This window comes from Rana temporaria, chromosome 12 (genome assembly GCF_905171775.1).
Source record: "Rana temporaria chromosome 12, aRanTem1.1, whole genome shotgun sequence".
In the NCBI taxonomy this organism is placed as follows: domain Eukaryota; kingdom Metazoa; phylum Chordata; class Amphibia; order Anura; family Ranidae; genus Rana; species Rana temporaria.
In genome coordinates, this window is record NC_053500.1 from 131,530,210 (window position 1) to 131,547,856 (window position 17,647).

Consider the following 17,647-nt stretch of genomic DNA (forward strand, 5'->3'; position numbering starts at 1 on the left):
AACCGGCAGCAGAATCGGCGGCTGAAGACGGCGATATCTGAATGATGCCTGTAGCTGCACCCATCATTCAGATATCACCGCACAAATACGAGGACGTCATATGACGTCCTCCGGTGGACAAGTGGTTAAAATTCATTGCTAAAGCAGAAAAAATATATACAAAAATGTAAAAAAAAAAAGTTATTTTGCAAATGTAAAATCTGATATTGTCTAGGGAAAGAAAGAAGCGAGTATCAGATTTACCCAAGCATGAGTAAATAATAAAGACGAATTCATAATGTTCTTTCCCCGAGTCAAAATTTTTATGAACTTGTTTTACCTTGTGCCAAAGTTCGAGGCTTTGGAATGTTTCGTGGCGACTCGTAGGGCGGCGTTAGAACACTGGACCTGGTCTACAAAGTACCCAAAGACGGCTCCCTTCCAATCTACATTCAATCCTTTTTTTTTTTTGCTTTTCTCCCGTAGACCAGTTCTCTATATCGCCATCTGAGCCGTACATATTGTTTCCATTTCGTTGACGTCATAATCTTTCTGGAATTTCATGTTTTGACTTCAGCTCCGGGAGAAATCCCTGTGAGTGGGCCGCAGAAGACCCCAAATATTCAAAGGGATCTTCCAAGAAGGAGGAAAAAAAAAGCGACATAACAAGGAAGGAAAAAGAAAAAAGCAGAGAGCGGATAAACGAACCTAAAAGGCTAATAAAGCTTCGGGTTGGTGTTGTAGAAGAGGCACGGGAAACTTTACAGGGCCTTTGGGGGTCTCAAATTCTGTACCTGTCCCATAAAAAGCCCCTTCTGCGTACAGGAAAATCCTTCCTCTCTTCCTCGAGTAGCATCTGCTTTTAATTTAACAAAACGCTAACTCCAGATTATAGAAAATCCCTGATCCTGCTGAGCTGAGAGATGCAGTATGTAAATATACAAAAAAGACTCGCTGGGCGGTATAGCAACTCACAGAGAGACACAGGTTGAGACAAATAAGACACAATATAAAAGATGGGTTTATCACAATGGGGTGAGAAGTAGAAATGGGGCCAGGGCCGATCTGCCCTATAGGCTCACTATGCAAGCCGCTTAGGGCCCCTCAAAGCTGCGAAGGGCCCCCAAAATTACTAGAGGCCCCCGCCTGGTGAGAAGTCATTTTCGGCCCCTCACCCTGCTTCTCAACTCGCTGCTGGCTGCATGGGAGAAGAGGTAAGAAGTTTGCACCCCCTGCTTCTCACTTTAATGTAAGATGTCATTACCGACAGCAGAACACCCCCCCCCCCCCCCGCTTCTCAACTTTAATGTGACATGTAATTTTTTTGCTTAGGGCCCCAGGGAGGTCAGGATCAGCACTGAATGGAGCAATAGCAAACAAAAAAAAATGAACACATGCAGAAAATGTCCAGTCATCCTTGGAGGAATTAGGTTTAAAAGGGGCTGTAAAGGTACAATTTATTTCCCTAAATAGCTTCCTTTACCTTAGTGCAGTCCTCCTTCACTTACCTCATCCTTCCATTTTGCTTTTGAATGTCCTTATTTCTTCTGAGAAATCCTCACTTCCTGTTCTTCTGTCTGTAACTCCACACAGTAATGCGAGGCTTTCTTCCTGGTGTGGAGTGTCGTGCTCGCCCCCTTCCTTACACTACAGGAGAGTCAGGGTGCCCACTAACACACAACACAGCTCTTGTCTCTATCTGCAACGTATAGAGCGTCCTGACTCCCCTGTAGTCCAAGGGAGGGGGCGAGCACGACAGTCCACACCAGGGAGAAAGCCTCGCATTACTGTGTGGAGTTACAGACAGAAGAACAGGAAGTGAGGATTTCTCAGAAGAAATAAGGACATTCAAAAGCAAAATGGAAGGATGAGGTACCGTATTTATCGGCGTATACCGCGCACTTTTTTCCCCTTAAAATAAGGGGAAAATCGTGGGTGCGTGATATACGCCGATACCCGCTTCCCGCGCTCAGTTTGAATGCCTGGGCCGACATATACCGAGTGCAGTACACTGGGCTACATTCGGCCAGGCTCGGCTTCGCTCGTGCTCACGCAACTTCTGTGTTTACAAGTAATTGTGGTGAGCAGCCCCCCCCCCCCCCAAGGGTCTGAACCAGAGGTGGTGGAACTGAGTTCCACCAAGTTCACCCTGAAAAAAAGCCCTGCTTGGACCCCTTCTTAACCTTTCACCAAAGCCCAAGGGTGTCAATCTACCTATGAATAGGCATGAGAAGATCTTGCACCTAGAACAGTTGGCTTTCAGAGATCTGTCCATTCTACTTGGTCATGACCCGTCGCGACCTTTCATGTAAGCCCAAGAGTATCAGATGACCCATAAAGAGACATTCAAGGGCAGATCTTGCATCAAGAACAGCGAGCTTTCAGAGATCTTTCCATTCTGCTTGGGATGCTTCGTGACCCTTTATGGAAGCCCAAGAGTGTCAATCTACCCATGGGCAGATCTTGCACCATGAAAAGTTGACTTTCAAAGGTCTATCAATTCTACTTGGGGCCCATCTTAACCTTTCATGTAAGCCCAAGATTGTCAATCTACCCATGAATAGATATCAGATAATCTTGCACCTAGAACAGTTGGCTTTCAGAGATCTGTCCGTTCTACTTGGTCATGACCCTTCGCAACCTTTTATGTAAGCCCAGGAGTATGAAATGACCCATGAATAGGCATCCATGGGCAGATCTTGCTGGCTTTCAGAGATCTTTGCATTCTACTTGGGATGCTTCTTGACCTCTCACGTGAGCCAGAGAGTGCCAAACTACCTATGAATGGGCAGATCTTACACCAAGGACAGTTGGCTTTCAGAGATCTGTCAATTAGGACCCATCGTAAACATGTAATGTAAGCCCATGAGTAACAAATGACCCATGAATTTGGCATCTACGGGCAGATCTTGCAACCGACAACCGACTTTTATAGATCCTTCCATTCTGCTTGGGATGCTTCATGACCCTTCATGTAAGCCCAAAAGTATCAACCTATCTATGGGTGGGCATTCATGAGCGGACCCTGCACCAAGAACAGTTGGCTTTTAGAGATATGTCCATTCTACTTGGTACCCATTACGACCTTTCACCCCAGACTTGGCCATTATTCTATCGCATTATATGTGTGGTAGAAGACATATTGAGTCTTCCGTGGAGGAAACTACAGAGCATTTATTGCAACGATTTTTCCAAATGTCGAAAAATACAAAATTACGGGGGATGTTCAGAATCGTAAGGGATGTTTAATACTGCTGCATCACTTACAAGTCTTAGGCTGTGTCTATCTATCTATCTATCTATCTATCTATCTATCTATCTATCTATCTATCTATCTTTCTATCTATCTATCTATCAATCTATGATCTATCTTTCTATCTATCTATCTATCTATCTATCTATCTATCTATCTATCTATGATCTAGCCTAGAATCTATCCATCTATCTATGATCTAGCCTAGAATCTATCTATATATGATCTAGCCTAGAATCTATTTTTTTATCTATGATCTAGCCTAGAATCTATTTATCTATCTATGATCTAGCCTAGAATCTATCTATCTATCTATCTATCTATCTATCTATCTATCTATCTATCTATCTATCTATCTATGATCTAGCCTAAAATCTATGGGCCAGATTCACAGTGGACTTACGACGGCGTATCTCCACGTACGCCGCCGTAAGTCCGAATGTGAGCCATCGTATCTATGCGCCTGATTTTTAGAATCAGTTACGCATAGATTTGGCCAAGATATCTTGGGTGTATATTTACGCTGGCCGCAAGGGGCGCTTCCGTAGATTTACGCGTCGAATATGTAAATTAGGAAGATACGCCGATTCACGAACGTACTTGCGCCCCCTACGCCGTTTACGTTAGGCTTACGTCCGGCGTAAAGTTACCCCTGCTATATGAGGCGCAGCCAATGCAAAGTATGGACGTCGGCAAGCGTATCGTTTTACGTTGTTTACGTAAGTCGTACGTGAATGGGGCTGTGCGTAGGTTACGTTCACGTCACAGGCATTGAGCCGGCGTATCTTAGGGCGTAAATTCGACGTGATACTGAGCATGCGCGCGCATGCGCCGTTCGTTAGGCGCGTCATTTACGTGGGGTCACGATTCATTTACATACAACACGCCCCCTACCAGCCTATTTTGAATTAGGCGGGCTTACGCTGGCCAATTTACGCTACGCCGCCGCAACTTACAGAGCAAGTGCTTTGTGAATACTGCACTTGCCTGTCCAAGTTGCGGAGGCGTAGCGTAAATAGGATACGCTACGCCCGCACAAAGATACGGCCAGATACGTGAATCTGGCCCTATCTATCTATGATCTAGCCTAGAATCTATCTATCTATCTATCTATCTATCTATCTATCTATCTATCTATCTATCTATCTGTCTATCTATCTATGATCTAGCCTAGAATCTATCTGTCTATCTATCTATCTATCTATCTATCTATCTATCTATCTATCTATCTATCTTATTATCTAGCCTAGAATCTAATCACATCCTCTAAATCCCATGAACATTGTGCAATGTTGCTGTGACCTTCACCAAAACTTTGCCCATCCTTACAAGCACAACGTACGGGAACCTTGACAAACTTCCTTTTGCATGGCATTGTCTTCTGCCAACCGTTCAATTTGGTTCTTTTCTCAGGAGATCGGAAGGATCCCATATCATCAGTAAAAGGTTTTTTTTTTTAACAAAGGTGTTACCTCATAAGTGCTGCTTGACGCAACCTGAAAATACAGTCGCCGTTCACAAGAAACCTTAAACAGAAGCTACTTGCTGACCAATCATTTTTTTTTTTCCCTTCCCCAACCGGAGGTCACAATAAGCTGAAGGAAGCTGACTATTAGAAACTGGAGCATAGGAACCATGCAGGCAATGCAATAGTGATAGGCAAACCACAGTCACCTATAACAGCCGAGCAGATTTCTTTTTTTTTTTATAAAGTCAGAATATCAAAGATGAATTCTGATTGGCCAGCTTGGCCCACAACTGTCAGTAAATTGCGGACAATTGGAGAAATCCTTCATTTTTACATCTTTTCGTGAACGTCCGGACTGCATGTCTATAAGGGACATTCACGGAGGGATGTAAAAATCATGGGCCAGATTCACAAAAAATTACGGCGGCGTAACGTATGTCCTTTACGTTACTCCGCCGCAAGTTTTCATCGTAAGTGCTTGATTCACAAAGCACTTGCGTGTAAACTTGCGGCGGCGTAGCGTAAAGCCGTCCGGCGCAAGCCCGCCTAATTCAAATGATGCGGGGACCATTTAAATTAGGCGCGTTCCCGCGCCGAACGTACTGCGCATGCTCCGTTTTGAAATTTCCCGCCGTGCTTTGCGCGAAATGACGTCGCCCCGGCGTAATGTTTTGAACGGCGACGTGCGTAACGTACTTTCGTATTCCCGGACGACTTACGCAAAAAAATAAAAATGTGAAATTCGACGCGGGAACGACGGCCATACTTTAACATGGGCTGTCTATTGTTACACCACCCAAATAGCAGCCGTAACTTTGCGACGCGAAAAGCCGACTAGCGACGACGTAAGAGAATGCGACGAACGCGCGTACCTTCGTGGATCGCCGTAAACAGCTAATTAGCATACCCGACGCGGAAAACGACGCGATCTCCACCCAGCGGCCGCCGAAGTATTGCATCCTAAGATCCGAAGGCGTACGCCTGTCGGATCTTAGCCAAATGCCGTCGTATCTTTTTTGTGAATTACAAATAAAGATACGACGCGGCAAATTTGAAAGTACGCCGGAGTATCAGCAGATACTCTGGCGTACTTCTTCTCTGAATCTGGCCCCATGCATTTTACAAACTGTTAGTGAATTTACTGACAGTTGGCAACCTTAACCACGGGTCACATAATCGCTGCACGTTTTTTTTTTTTGCTGCCTTAAACCAAGCCTGATGCGTTTTTTAGATAAAGAAAACGTAGGACTTGACTTGTTGTTATGGGTTTTCTACATTGCGGGTTACCACATCGTCTTTTTTTTTGGTCCAGTGTTGAGGGTTGCCAACTGTCAGTAAATTCACAGAAACCTGTTGTTATGGGTTTCCACATTACGGGTTACCACATTGACTTTTTCTTTTGGTCCAGTGTTGAGGGTTGCCAACTGTCAGTAAATTCAGAGTTTTTTCATCGGAAATTCCGATGAATTCCATCAGAGTTTAGATATATAGGCAGATTCACAAAGAGTTACATCGGCGTATCAGTAGATACGGCGTCGTAACTCTGAATCTATGCCGTCGTAAATTTAAGCGTATTCTGGAAACCAGATACGCTTAAATTAGGCTAAGATACGAGCGGCGTAAGTCTCCTACGCCGACGTATCTTAGGGTGCATATTTACACTGGCCGCTAGGTGGCGCTTCCGTTAATTTCGGCGTAGAATATGCAAATGAGCTAGATACGCCGATTCAGAAACGTACGTGCGCCCGGCGCATTTTTTTACGTCGTTTACGTACGGCTTTTTCCGGCGTAAAGTTAGTCAAACAAAAAGCTGGCCTAGCCATTGTTAAGTATGGACGTTCCCACGTCAAATTTTGAAATTTTTACGTTGTTTGCGTAAGTCGTCCGTGAATGGGGCTGGACGTAATTTACGTTCACGTCGAAACCAATACGTCCTTGCAGCGTACTTTGGAGCAATGCACACTGGGATATGTCCACGAACGGCGCGTGCGTTAAAAACGTCAATCACGTCGGGTCACTAGTCATTAACATAAAACACGCCCCCCTGTTCATCATTTGAATTAGGCGCGCTTAGGCCGGCCCATTTACGCTACGCCGCCGTAACTTAGGAGGCAAGTGCTTTGTGAATACAGCACTTGCCTCTCTGACTTACGGCGGCATAGCGTATATGCGATACGCTACGCTGCCTCAAAATTAAGCCAGTCTTTCTGAATCTGGTTAATAGAATATATGTGACTTGGCCGGGCAAAAGCCATGATCGTGTGTACGCGGCATTAGTGAATTTACTGACAGTTGGCAACCTTAACCACGGGTCACATAATCGCCGCACTTTTGTTTCCTGCCTTATTTGCCAAGCCTGACGCGTTTTGTAGATAAAGAAAACGTAGGACTTGACTTGTTGTTATGGGTTTCCACATTACGGGTTACCACATCATCTTTTTTTTTTGGTCCACCATTGAGTGTTGCCAACTGTCAGTAAATTCACAGAGTTTGTAAAATCCGTGATTTTTACAAGTCAAGTCCTACGTTTTCTTTATCTAAAAAAATGCATCGAGCTTGGTTTAAGGCAGCAAAAAAAAAAGTGCAGCGATTATGTGACCCGTGCTTAAGGTTGCCAACTGTCAGTAAATTCACTAACAGTTTGTAAAACATGGATTTTACAAACTGTTAGTGAATTTACTGACAGTTGCATGGGTCACATAATCACTGCACTTTTTTTTGCTGCCTTATTTGCCAAGCCCAATGCGTTTTTTAGATAAAGAAAACGTAGGACTTGACTTGTTGTTACGGGTTACCACATCGTCTTTTTTATTTTATTTTTTTGGTCCAGCATTGAGTGTTGCCAACTGTCAGTAAATTCACAGAGTTTGTAAAATCTGTGATTTTTACAAGTCAAGTCCTACGTTTTCTTTATCTAAAAAATGCATCGAGCTTGGTTTAAGGTAGCAAAAAAAAAAAGTGCAGTGATTATGTGACCCATGCTTAAGGTTGCCAACTGTCAGTAAATTCACAGAGTTTGTAAAATCCGTGATTTTTACATCTGCCTGGGAACGTCCATACGGACGTACAGACTACGAGTAATGGTCATTGACTGACAGATATAAAAATCACAAGTTGCCTGCGAATTTACTGACAGTTGGCAACCCTGCCTATCTACCTCAATACATTGCTTCGAGGCCATAGACAGTGCAGGAGCATTGTTACAGGCTGAATCACAAAGCAGTAATGCAATGCAAGATTATATAAAGAGATATATATACATATAGCCGTAATAATCCAATACACTAGATCAGGGGTCTCCAAACTGCGGCCCGAGGGCCGGATGTGGCCCTTTACTAGCCTTTATCCGGCCCTTGGGGCAGTATTGCTCCCAATGATATGAGGCGCTATTCCTCCCAACAACACCAACAATGGGGCTCTATTTCTTCCACTAATGGAGCACTATTCCTCCTCCTACTGCCCACCAACACTGGGGCCATGTTTATTCTCACTGATGCTCGGCCCTGGGGCATTTTCTACCCCCGTTGGTCAGAATCTGGCCCCCCTGAAGTCTCAAAGACAGTAAACTGGCCCTTCGCTTGAAAAGTATGGAGACCCCTGCACTAGATGTAGCCAAAATAGAGACACCTGCCATCACCGGCGGACCTTGCACCCAACGGTGGACCTTGCACCCAACGGTGGACCTAGCACCCAACGGTGGACCTTACACCCAACGGTGTACCTAGCACCCAACGGCGGACCTTGCACCCAACGGCGGACCTTGCACCCAATGGTGGACCTTGCACCAAACGGTGGACCTAGCACCCAACGGTGGACCTTGCACCCAACGGTGGACCTTGCACCCAACGGCGGACCTAGCACCCAACGGTGGACCTAGCACCCAGCGGTGGACCTTGCACCCAACGGTGGACCTTGCACCCAACGGTAGACCTTGCACCCAACGGTGTACCTAGCACCCAACGGCGGACCTTGCACCCAACGGCGGACCTTGCACCCAACGGCGGACCTTGCACCCAATGGTGGACCTTGCACCAAACGGTGGACCTAGCACCCAACGGTGGACCTTGCACCCAACGGTGGACCTTGCACCCAACGGCGGACCTTGCACCCAACGGTGGACCTAGCACCCAGCGGTGGACCTTGCACCCAACGGTGGACCTTGCACCCAACGGTGGACCTTGCACCCAACGGTGGACCTAGCACCCAACGGCGGACCTAGCACCCAGCGGTGGACCTTGCACCCAACGGTGGACCTAGCACCCAACGGTGGACCTTGCACCCAACAGTGGACCTTACACCCAACCCCCCCCCCCTCCCCTTACCTGGGCTCATTGAAAGGATATGGATTACACACTATCCTCAGGCACCAGCTCCTGGGTCTGCTCTCTTGGTTCAGGTAGAAGAATACCACTGGAGCAATGGTGGGATAGGGCAGCCCGTCCACCTCCGCCTCCGTCGCCTTGCTGTCTTTGGAAGGATCCTGCTCCTGGGCTTTGACTTCTCCGGCCATGCTGCTGCTCCTGACCTCGGTCCCCAAAGTCAGCAAGGGTAGGGGGGCTCCTCTTCTTTTACTGTTGGGGGCGATGCTTCATCCAAAGGGTCCAGCCTCTTCCGCCCCCAGCCTGAAGGTGCATCCAGAAGGTAAGTTGGGTCTTGGAGGGGCTCCAACATAGGTGGGCAAAGTTGGGGGGGGCTTCTGTCTCACCTGTCCAGAGGTTTCATAGCCTCAGCCTGTGGAGGAGGGGAAGGTTGTCTTCTAGTCTAAGGTTGCCATGGTTGGGTGACCCTCACCTGAGCTCTCCAGGACCTGGACCATGGAAGGTGGCCTCACCCTTCCACCTCTGGGCTGGTGATGGAGCTTCCTACCTCTCACCTGGATGTCTTCTCTTCCATCATCACCAATTCACCATCCCCCATCCCTGGACCGCTCCTCTCCTCTCTCTATCCTTCTCTCCTTGCCTCCTGATGGCTCCAGCAGATCTTCATGCCAAACGTCCGCCCTCTGGGCTCCTTCTTCTCCTCTCCAGATGTTGCCAGTGATCGGTGCCAGGTGATGCTTGCCCCTCCTCCTCCTCCTCCCCCCTCCCCACCTTTTATAGGGAATTCTTAAAGCGAGCTCCGGGATAAAAGTGCCGGTGGTGCCGCTCTCCCGCCGCCACACCGGGATGGAAGTTGTTCGGAGGAGGGCGGAGAAGGCAGAGGCGAGATGCGGCGAGCGAGCCGGGGGGAAGACGCCGGAGATCTCACTTGGCCACAGCTGGATTCCCCGAGTCCAACTTCTGCAGACGGCCCCCCGCCCACCGCGAGCCCACCCGCCAATCACAGGGCTGGGAAGGAGGGGCGTGGGGCGGGGACACATCTGGAATGAGATTAGAGCTCCGTCCAGCTTCGGTGCCAAATGCTCCAGCGGAGAATGTGGGAGGGGCGGTGGGCGGAGCCGCTCAGGTAGAGAGATGGATGGAGGAGGTTCTGGGGACCCTGCGGGGGGCGGATGGGAGGGGCATAGTACCAGAAGAGTGACGCCCCCTCCCCCCAATGTCTATTACATTCTCCCCAATCACTGTCTGTATTCTCCTCTCCACTCTCACTGTCTCTCCTCTCCCTTCTCACAATCTCCTCCCTGACTCTCCTCTCCCTTCTCCCTCCTCCCTGCCTCTCCTCTCCTCTCCACTCTCACTGTCTCTCCTCTCCCTTCTCACAATCTCCTCCCTGACTCTCCTCTTCCTTCTCCCTGCCACCCCTCTCCCTTCTCCCTCCTCCCCTCTCCCTCCTCCCTGCCTCTCCTCTCCACTCGCACTGTCTCTTCTCTATCTTCTCCTCTCCCTTCCCCTTGTCTGTATCACAATCTCCTCTCCCTCCTCCCTGCCTCTCCTCTCCCTCCTCCCTGCCTCTTCTCTCCCTCTCCCTCCTCCCTGCCTTTCCTCTCCCTCCTCCCTGCCTCTCCTCTCCCTGCCTCTCCTCTCCCTGCCACTCCTCTCCCTCCTCCCTGCCTCTCCTCTCCCTGCCTCTCCTCTCCCTCCTCCCTACCTCTCCTCTCCCTCCTCCCTGCCTTTCCTCTCCCTCCTCCCTGCCTCTCCTCTCCCTGCCTCTCCTCTCCCTGCCACTCCTCTCCCTCCTCCCTGCCTCTCCTCTCCCTGCCTCTCCTCTCCCTCCTCCCTGCCACTCCTCTCCCTCCTCCCTGCCTCTTCTCTCCCTCTCCCTCCTCCCTGCCTTTCCTCTCCCTCCTCCCTGCCTCTCCTCTCCCTGCCACTCCTCTCCCTCCTCCTCGCCTCTCCTCTCCCTGCCTCTCCTCTCCCTCCTCCCTGCCACTCCTCTCCCTCCTCCCTGCCTCTCCTCTCCCTGCCTCTCCTCTCCCTGCCACTCCTCTCCCTCCTCCTCGCCTCTCCTCTCCCTCCTCCCTGCCACTCCTCTCCCTCCTCCCTGCCTCTCCTCTCCCTGCCTCTCCTCTCCCTGCCACTCCTCTCCCTCCTCCTCGCCTCTCCTCTCCCTCCTCCCTGCCACTCCTCTCCCTTCTCCCTGCCACTCCTCTCCCTCCTCCCTGACTCTCATCTCCAGGGCCATCTTTTCCATTGGGCACGCTGGGCAGTTGCCCGGGGGCCCCGCTTGCCTGGGGGGCCCCACCGGCTGCCCAGCAACCCCAGTAAAAAATTGTGGAGAACTGCCCATGCCCAGTTTGTGGAAATCACAGAGATGATCCGGTCATCCGGGGGTTGCTGATGTAAGGGGGGAGTGAATGCAAAAATGTAAGGGGGCACTGATATAAAGGTTCCCCCTCCTATATTAGTGACCCCCCTTACCTTAGTGTATTTACTCTATGGAAGGTGGTCTCTGGTCACCAGAGTGCCCCCCACACCAGAGTTCCCCTTTACATCAGAGTCTGCAGGATTCCCCCTTACAATGCAAGGGGGAACTCAGGCTGCGGACCCTGATGTAACTGGGAAAGAGAAAGCAGTGGACTCTGATATAAGGTGGTCTCTGGTCACCAGAGCCCCCCTCCACATCAGAGTTCCCCCCCCTTAGATCATGATCTGCAGCGTTCCCCTTTACATAAGAGTTCCCTTTCACTGTAAGGGGGAATCCTGCAGACTCTGATGTAAGAGGAAACTCTGTGCTGGCTGGGTTAATGAAGACATTTTTTGTATTACTTTTGTTTAACTTAAACACATTGCTAATAGCACTAGCTATATGTTTATAGTTTAAATACTGACATTTGCATTGTTCGGCACTGAAAACTGTAATTTTAGGTACTTTTTTGCAGTGGCAGTAAAAAATGGTTCTGCCAGTAAATTTTATGATTTTTGTCAGTAAATTCTCGTGCGTGATTGTGTAAACAGGGCCCCAGTGCACTGTATTGCCCGGGGGCCTATAATGCTCTTAAGATTACACTGCTCATCTCACTGCCTCTCCTCTCCCTCTCTTCTCCCTTCTCCCTGCCTCTCCTCTCCCTGCCTTTCCTCTCCCTCCTCCCTGCCTCTCCTCTCCCTCCTCCCTGCCACTCCTCTCCCTTCCCCTTGTCTGTATCACAATCTCCTCTCCCTCCTCCCTGCCTCTCCTCTCCCTTCTCCCTGCCTCTCCTCTCCCTTCTCCCTGCCTCTCCTCTCCCTTCCCCTTGTCTGTATCACAATGTCCTCTCCCTCCTCCCTGCCTTTCCTCTCCCTCCCTCCTCCCTGCCTCCCCTCTCCCTCCTCCCTGCCTCTCTTCTCCCTGCCTCTCTTCTCCCTCCTCCCTGCCTCTCTTCTACCTGCCTCTCCTCTCCCTCCTCCCTGCCTCTCTTCTCCCTTCTCCCTGCCTTTCCTCTCCCTCCTCCCTGCCTCTCCTCTCCCTCATCCCTGCCACTCCTCTCCCTTCCCCTTGTCTGTATCACAATCTCCTCTCCCTCCTCCCTGCCTTTCCTCTCCCCTCTCCCTGCCACTCCTATCCCTTCTCCCTGCCACTCCTTTCCCTTCTCCCTGCCACTCCTCTCCCTTCTCCCTGCCACTCCTCTCCCTTCTCCCTTCCCATTGTCTGTATCACAATCTCCTCTCCCTCCCCCCTGCCTTTCCTCTCCCTCCTCCCTGCCTCCCCTCTCCCTCCTCCCTGCCACTCCTCTTCCTTCTCCCTGCCTCCCCTCTCCCTCCTCCCTGTCTCTCTTCTCCCTGCCTCTCTTCTCCCTCCTCCCTGCCTCTCTTCTACCTTCCCCTCCTCTCCCTCCTCCCTGCCTTTCTTCTCCCTGCCTCTCCTCTCCCTCCCCCTGCCTCTCTTCTCCCTTCTCCCTGCCACTCCTCTCTCTCCTCCCTGCCTCTCTTCTCCCTGCTTCTCATCTCCCTCCTCCCTGCAAAATCTCCTATTGGTATCGTTATCTGCTCCTTTCCCACCCCCTCTTCTATCTCCTTCTTTGTTATTATATCTCCCTCTCTATATCTCTTTCTCTCTCTCATACCCAGTGGGGAAGATTTGCTAAAATTGGCGCACATTGCTGTACATAGGAGCCAATCAGCTTCCAGGTTTTAGTGTCAAAGCAAAATTCAACAAGCTGAAGTTAGAAGCTGATTGGTTACCATGCACAGCGGCACCAGATTCTGTGTGCATCACTTTTACTACCCCCCCCCCATAGTCTCATCTCTTCTCCCCTCTCTTGTTCTCTCCTTCCTCCCATTTCCCTCAATCACTTCTCTCTCTCTCTCTCTCTCTCTTCTTCCCCTCTCTCTCTCTCTCTCTCTCTCTCTCTTCTTCATCTCTCTCTCTCTCTCTCTTCTTCATCTCTCTCTCTCTCTTCTTCATCTCTCTCTCTCTCTCTCTCTCTCTCTCTCTCTTCTTCATCTCTCTCTCTCTCTCTCTCTCTCTCTCTCTCTCTCTTCTTCCCCTCTCTCTCTTCTCTCTCTCTCTCTCTTCTTCCCCTCTCTCTCTCTCTCTTCTTCCCCTCTCTCTCTCTCTCTCTCTTCTTCCCCTCTCTCTCTCTCTCTCTCTCTCTCTCTTCTTCCCCTCTCTCTCTTCTCTCTCTCTCTCTCTCTCTCTCTCTCTCTCTCTCTCTCTCTCTCTTCTTCCCCTCTCTCTCTCTCTCTCTCTCTTCTTCCTCTCTCTCTCTCTTCTTCCTCTCTCTCTCTCTCTCTTCTTCCTCTCTCTCTCTCTCTCTTCTTCCCCTCTCTCTCTCTCTCTCTCTCTCTTCTTCCTCTCTCTCTCTCTCTCTTCTTCCTCTCTCTCTCTCTCTCTCTCTCTCTCTCTCTCTCTCTCTTCTCCCTCTCTCTCTCTCTCTCTCTCTCTCTCTCTCTCTCTTCATTCCTCGCTATTTCTACTCTACTTTGTACTTCCCTTCCTTCATACACTCCTTTCTTTTTCTTTATTTTGCCCTCTCAGTCTCCTTTCTCTCTCTCTTTTCTTTTTCTCCTCCCTTGCTCCTTTTTCACTCTCATACTCCTCTTCTTGTTGTCCCCTCCCCCACACACACTTTTCATTTTTTCTCACTCCCTCCTTTATAGAATGATCGCACACTCTTCTTCTCTCTCCCTCTTCCTCTCTTTATTTCCCCATTTCCCAAACTCTCCTTTCCCTTCTTCTGCTCCCCCTTCCTACTCTTTTTTCTCTCTTTCACCCCTTTCTCCCTCAATAGCACACTCTGTCCCCCTCTCTCATCTCCTTCCCCCCTCACTCTTTTATTCCTTCTCCTTTCTCTTCTACTCTCTGCTACCCCTCTGCTGTTTATTTATCTTTCTCCTCCTCTCCTTTCCTCTTTTTACACATTCTTTTCCTTTCTTCTCTCTCTCTCTGTTCTACACTGTCTCCTTTCTCACTTTTTCCTGTATCCCTTCCCCCCTTCCCCTTCCCTCCATTCTCGCTCTCATCATTCTCTCTATCCTTTCCTATCTCCCCTCTCTCTGTTCTTCTTTCCTTCTCTCCTTTCTTCAGTGATCTTACACTTGTTTCCCTTCTTCTCTCCTCCTCTCACTCCTTTATGTCTCTTTTACACTCTTATTTCTCTTGTTCTTTCTCTTTCCTCTTTTTTTCTCCTTAATCACACACTACCTTCTCTCTCTCCTCCCCTTTCCCCTTTTCCCTCTCTTACATTCTTCTGTCCTCTTTCTTTTCTTTTAAACTCTCTCTTCCCCATATTCACACACTCATTTATTTTCCTTCTTTTCCTCTCTCTGTCTCCTTCTTCCTCCTCCCCCCCCTTTCCTCCTTCCTCGCTCTCATTCTCACACTCCTCTCTCGCTTTTTCTTTATACTCTCTCTCCCTCCTTCCCCTTCCTCTCTTTCTCTTCTTCCTCTCTCGCTCCCTCCTTCTTCTCTCTCTCCCTCCATCCTCTCTCTCTTCTTCCTTCCTCTCTCTCTCTCTTCTTCCTCTCTCTCTCTCTTCTTCCTCTCTCTCTCTCTTCTTCCTTCCTCTCTCTCTCTCTTCTTCCTCTCTCTCTCTCTTCTTCCTCTCTCTCTCTCTCTCTCTCTCTCTTCTTCCTTCCTCTCTCTCTCTCTTCTTCCTCTCTCTCTCTCTTCTTCCTTCCTCTGTCTCTCTCTTATTCCTCTCTCCCCCTCCTTCCCCTTCCTCTCTCTCTCTCTTCTTCCTCCTTCTCTCTCCCTCCTTCCTCTCTCCCTCCTTCCTCTCTCTCCCTTCTTCCACTTCCTCTCTCTCTCTTCTTCCTCTCTCGCTCTCTTATTCCTCTCTCTCTCCTTCCTCTCTCTTTCTCCCTCCTTCCCCTTCCTCTCTCTCCCTTCTTCCTCTCTCTCTCCCTCCTTCCTCTCTCTCTCTTCCTTCCCCTTCCTCTCTCTCTCATTCTCTCTCTCTCTCCCTCCTTCCTCTCTCTCCCTCCTTCCCCTTCCTCTTTCTCTTCTTCCTCTCTCCCTCCTTCTCTCTCCCTCCTTCCTCTCTCTCTTCTTCCTCTCTCTCTCCCTTCTTCCTCTCTCCCTCCTTCCTCTCTCTCTCCCTTCTTCCTCTCTCTCTCCCTCTCCGTCCTCTCTCTCTCCCTCCCTCCTTCCTCTCTCTCTCTCCTTCCCCTCTCTCTCCCTCCTTCCTCTCTCTCCCTCCTTCCTCTCTCTCTCCCTCCTTCCCCTCCCTCTCTCTCTCTCTCTCTCTCCCTCTGTCCTCTCTCTCTCTCCCTCCTTCCTCTCTCTCTCCCTCCTTCCTCTCTCTCTCTCCTTCCTCTCTCCCTCCTTCCTCTCTCTCCCTCCGTCCTCTGTCTCTCCCTCCTTCCCCTCCCTCTCTCTTTCTTCTTCCTCTCTCTCTCTTCTTCCTCCTTCTCTCTCCCTCCTTCCTCTCTCCCTTCTTCCTCTCTCCCTCCTTCCTCTCTCTCCCTCCTTCCTCTCTCTCTCCCTCCTTCCCCTTCCTCTCTCTCTTCTTCCTCTCTCTCTCATTCTCTCTCTCTCTCCCTCCTTCCTCTCTCTCCCTCCTTCCTCTCCCCCTTCTTCCTCTCTCCCTCCTTCCTCTCTCCCTTCTTCCTCTCTCCCTCTCCTTCCTCTCTCTCCCTTCTTCCTCTCTCTCCCTCCTTCCTCTCTCTCTCCCTCCTTCCTCTCTCCCTCCTTCCCCTTCCTCTCTCTCTTCTTCCTCTCTCTCTCATTCTCTCTCTATCTCCCTCATTCCTCTCTCTCCCTTCTTCCTCTCTCTCTCCGTCTGTCCTCTCTCTCTCTCTCTCCCTCCTTCTCTCTCCCCCCCTTTCTCACAAACTCCTGTTTTTTCTCCTCTCTATCTTATCAGCACCCCCCCCCCCCCCCCACCTCTCTTTTCTCTCCAACCTTTCTCCAATGATCACACACTTATTTACCTTCTTCTCTCTCTCACACTTTCTCTTTCTGCCTCTTTCTCTTTTTTCTTCCTTCCCTCTCACACTCTCCTATCTGTTCTTCTATTCTTCCACCCTCTGCTCCTTCTTTCTCTCTTTCCTTCCCCCTTGTTTCTCTTTTTTTCCCTCTCCTTTCTTCCTTGATCACACACTCCTTTATATTCCTCTCCTTTCCTTTACCCCCTCACAATCTTGTCTCTCCCCCCCCCCCTCTTTATTCCTCTCATTGTCCTAACACTGCTCTATTCTTTTCTCTTCTTTTCTCTCCCCCCTCCTTTCCTCTCTCTCTCTCTCACACACTTCTTTTCTTTTTTTTCTCTCTATTTTTCTCCCTCTCGCCTTTGCCTCCTTGCTCACCTTTCCTCCTTTTTCACATTCACACTCCTCTCCCTCTTTTCCAGTCGTCTCTCTCTCTCTCCCATCCCCCCTCTCCCTTTTTCTCCCTCTCTCACAATCTTTTTTGTTTCTATATCTTTCTCACTCCCCCTCCCCTCTCTTTTTCTCTTCTTCCACCTTTCTGTAATAATCATACACTCCTTTCCCTTCTTCTCTCTCACTGTCCCACATTCTGTCTGTCTCTCTCTTTCCCTCTCTCTCTCCCACACTCTCCTTTCCTTTTTTCTTTATTTTCTCCTCTCTGCTCTTTCTATTCTCTCTTCCTAGATTACATACTCCTTTCTCTTCTTCACTCTATCTGCTCTCCCCCCCCCCCCCTCTGTCAGACTCCTTTCCCTTCTCCTTTCTCCTGCCCCTTTGTCTCTCTCTCTCTCAATTTCCCCTCTCCTACTCTCTTCAATCCCTTCTCCTTTCTCTTCCTCTCTCTCTCTCATTTTCCCCTCTCCTACAATCTTAAATCCGTTCTTCTTTCAGTTCTCCTCTCTCTCTTCTTTCCCGACCTACACTATTCAATCCCTTCTGCTTTCTCTCCTCTCTCTCCTTTTCCTCTCTCCTATTCTATTAAACCCCTCCTCCTTTCTCTTCTCCTTTCTCTCCTCCTCTCTCTCCTTTTCTCCTCTCCTATTCTATTAAACCTCTTCTCCTTTCTCTCCTCCTCTCTCTCCTTTTCTCCTCTCCTATTCTATTAAACCTCTTCTCCTTTCTCTCCTCCTCTCTCTCCTTTTCTCCTCTCCTATTCTATTAAACCTCTTCTCCTTTCTCTCCTCCTCTCTCTCCTTTTCTCCTCTCCTATACTATTAAACC

The 17,647-nt window shown here is 49.3% G+C and overlaps 1 protein-coding gene across 3 annotated transcripts in view; it reads right to left on the reverse strand.

The window, feature by feature from the left end:
* Nucleotides 1-9,977, reverse strand: part of CACNA1G (calcium voltage-gated channel subunit alpha1 G) — a 262,233-nt gene extending 252,256 nt beyond the window's left edge. For all 3 annotated transcript variants that reach the window (XM_040330722.1, XM_040330720.1, XM_040330721.1), the window contains exon 1: nucleotides 9,044-9,977. In XM_040330722.1, the coding sequence (XP_040186656.1) occupies nucleotides 9,044-9,210 (167 nt within the window). In that variant the 5' untranslated portion in view covers nucleotides 9,211-9,977. The remainder of the gene's footprint in view (nucleotides 1-9,043) is intronic.
* Between the last annotated feature and the right edge of the window lie 7,670 nt (nucleotides 9,978-17,647).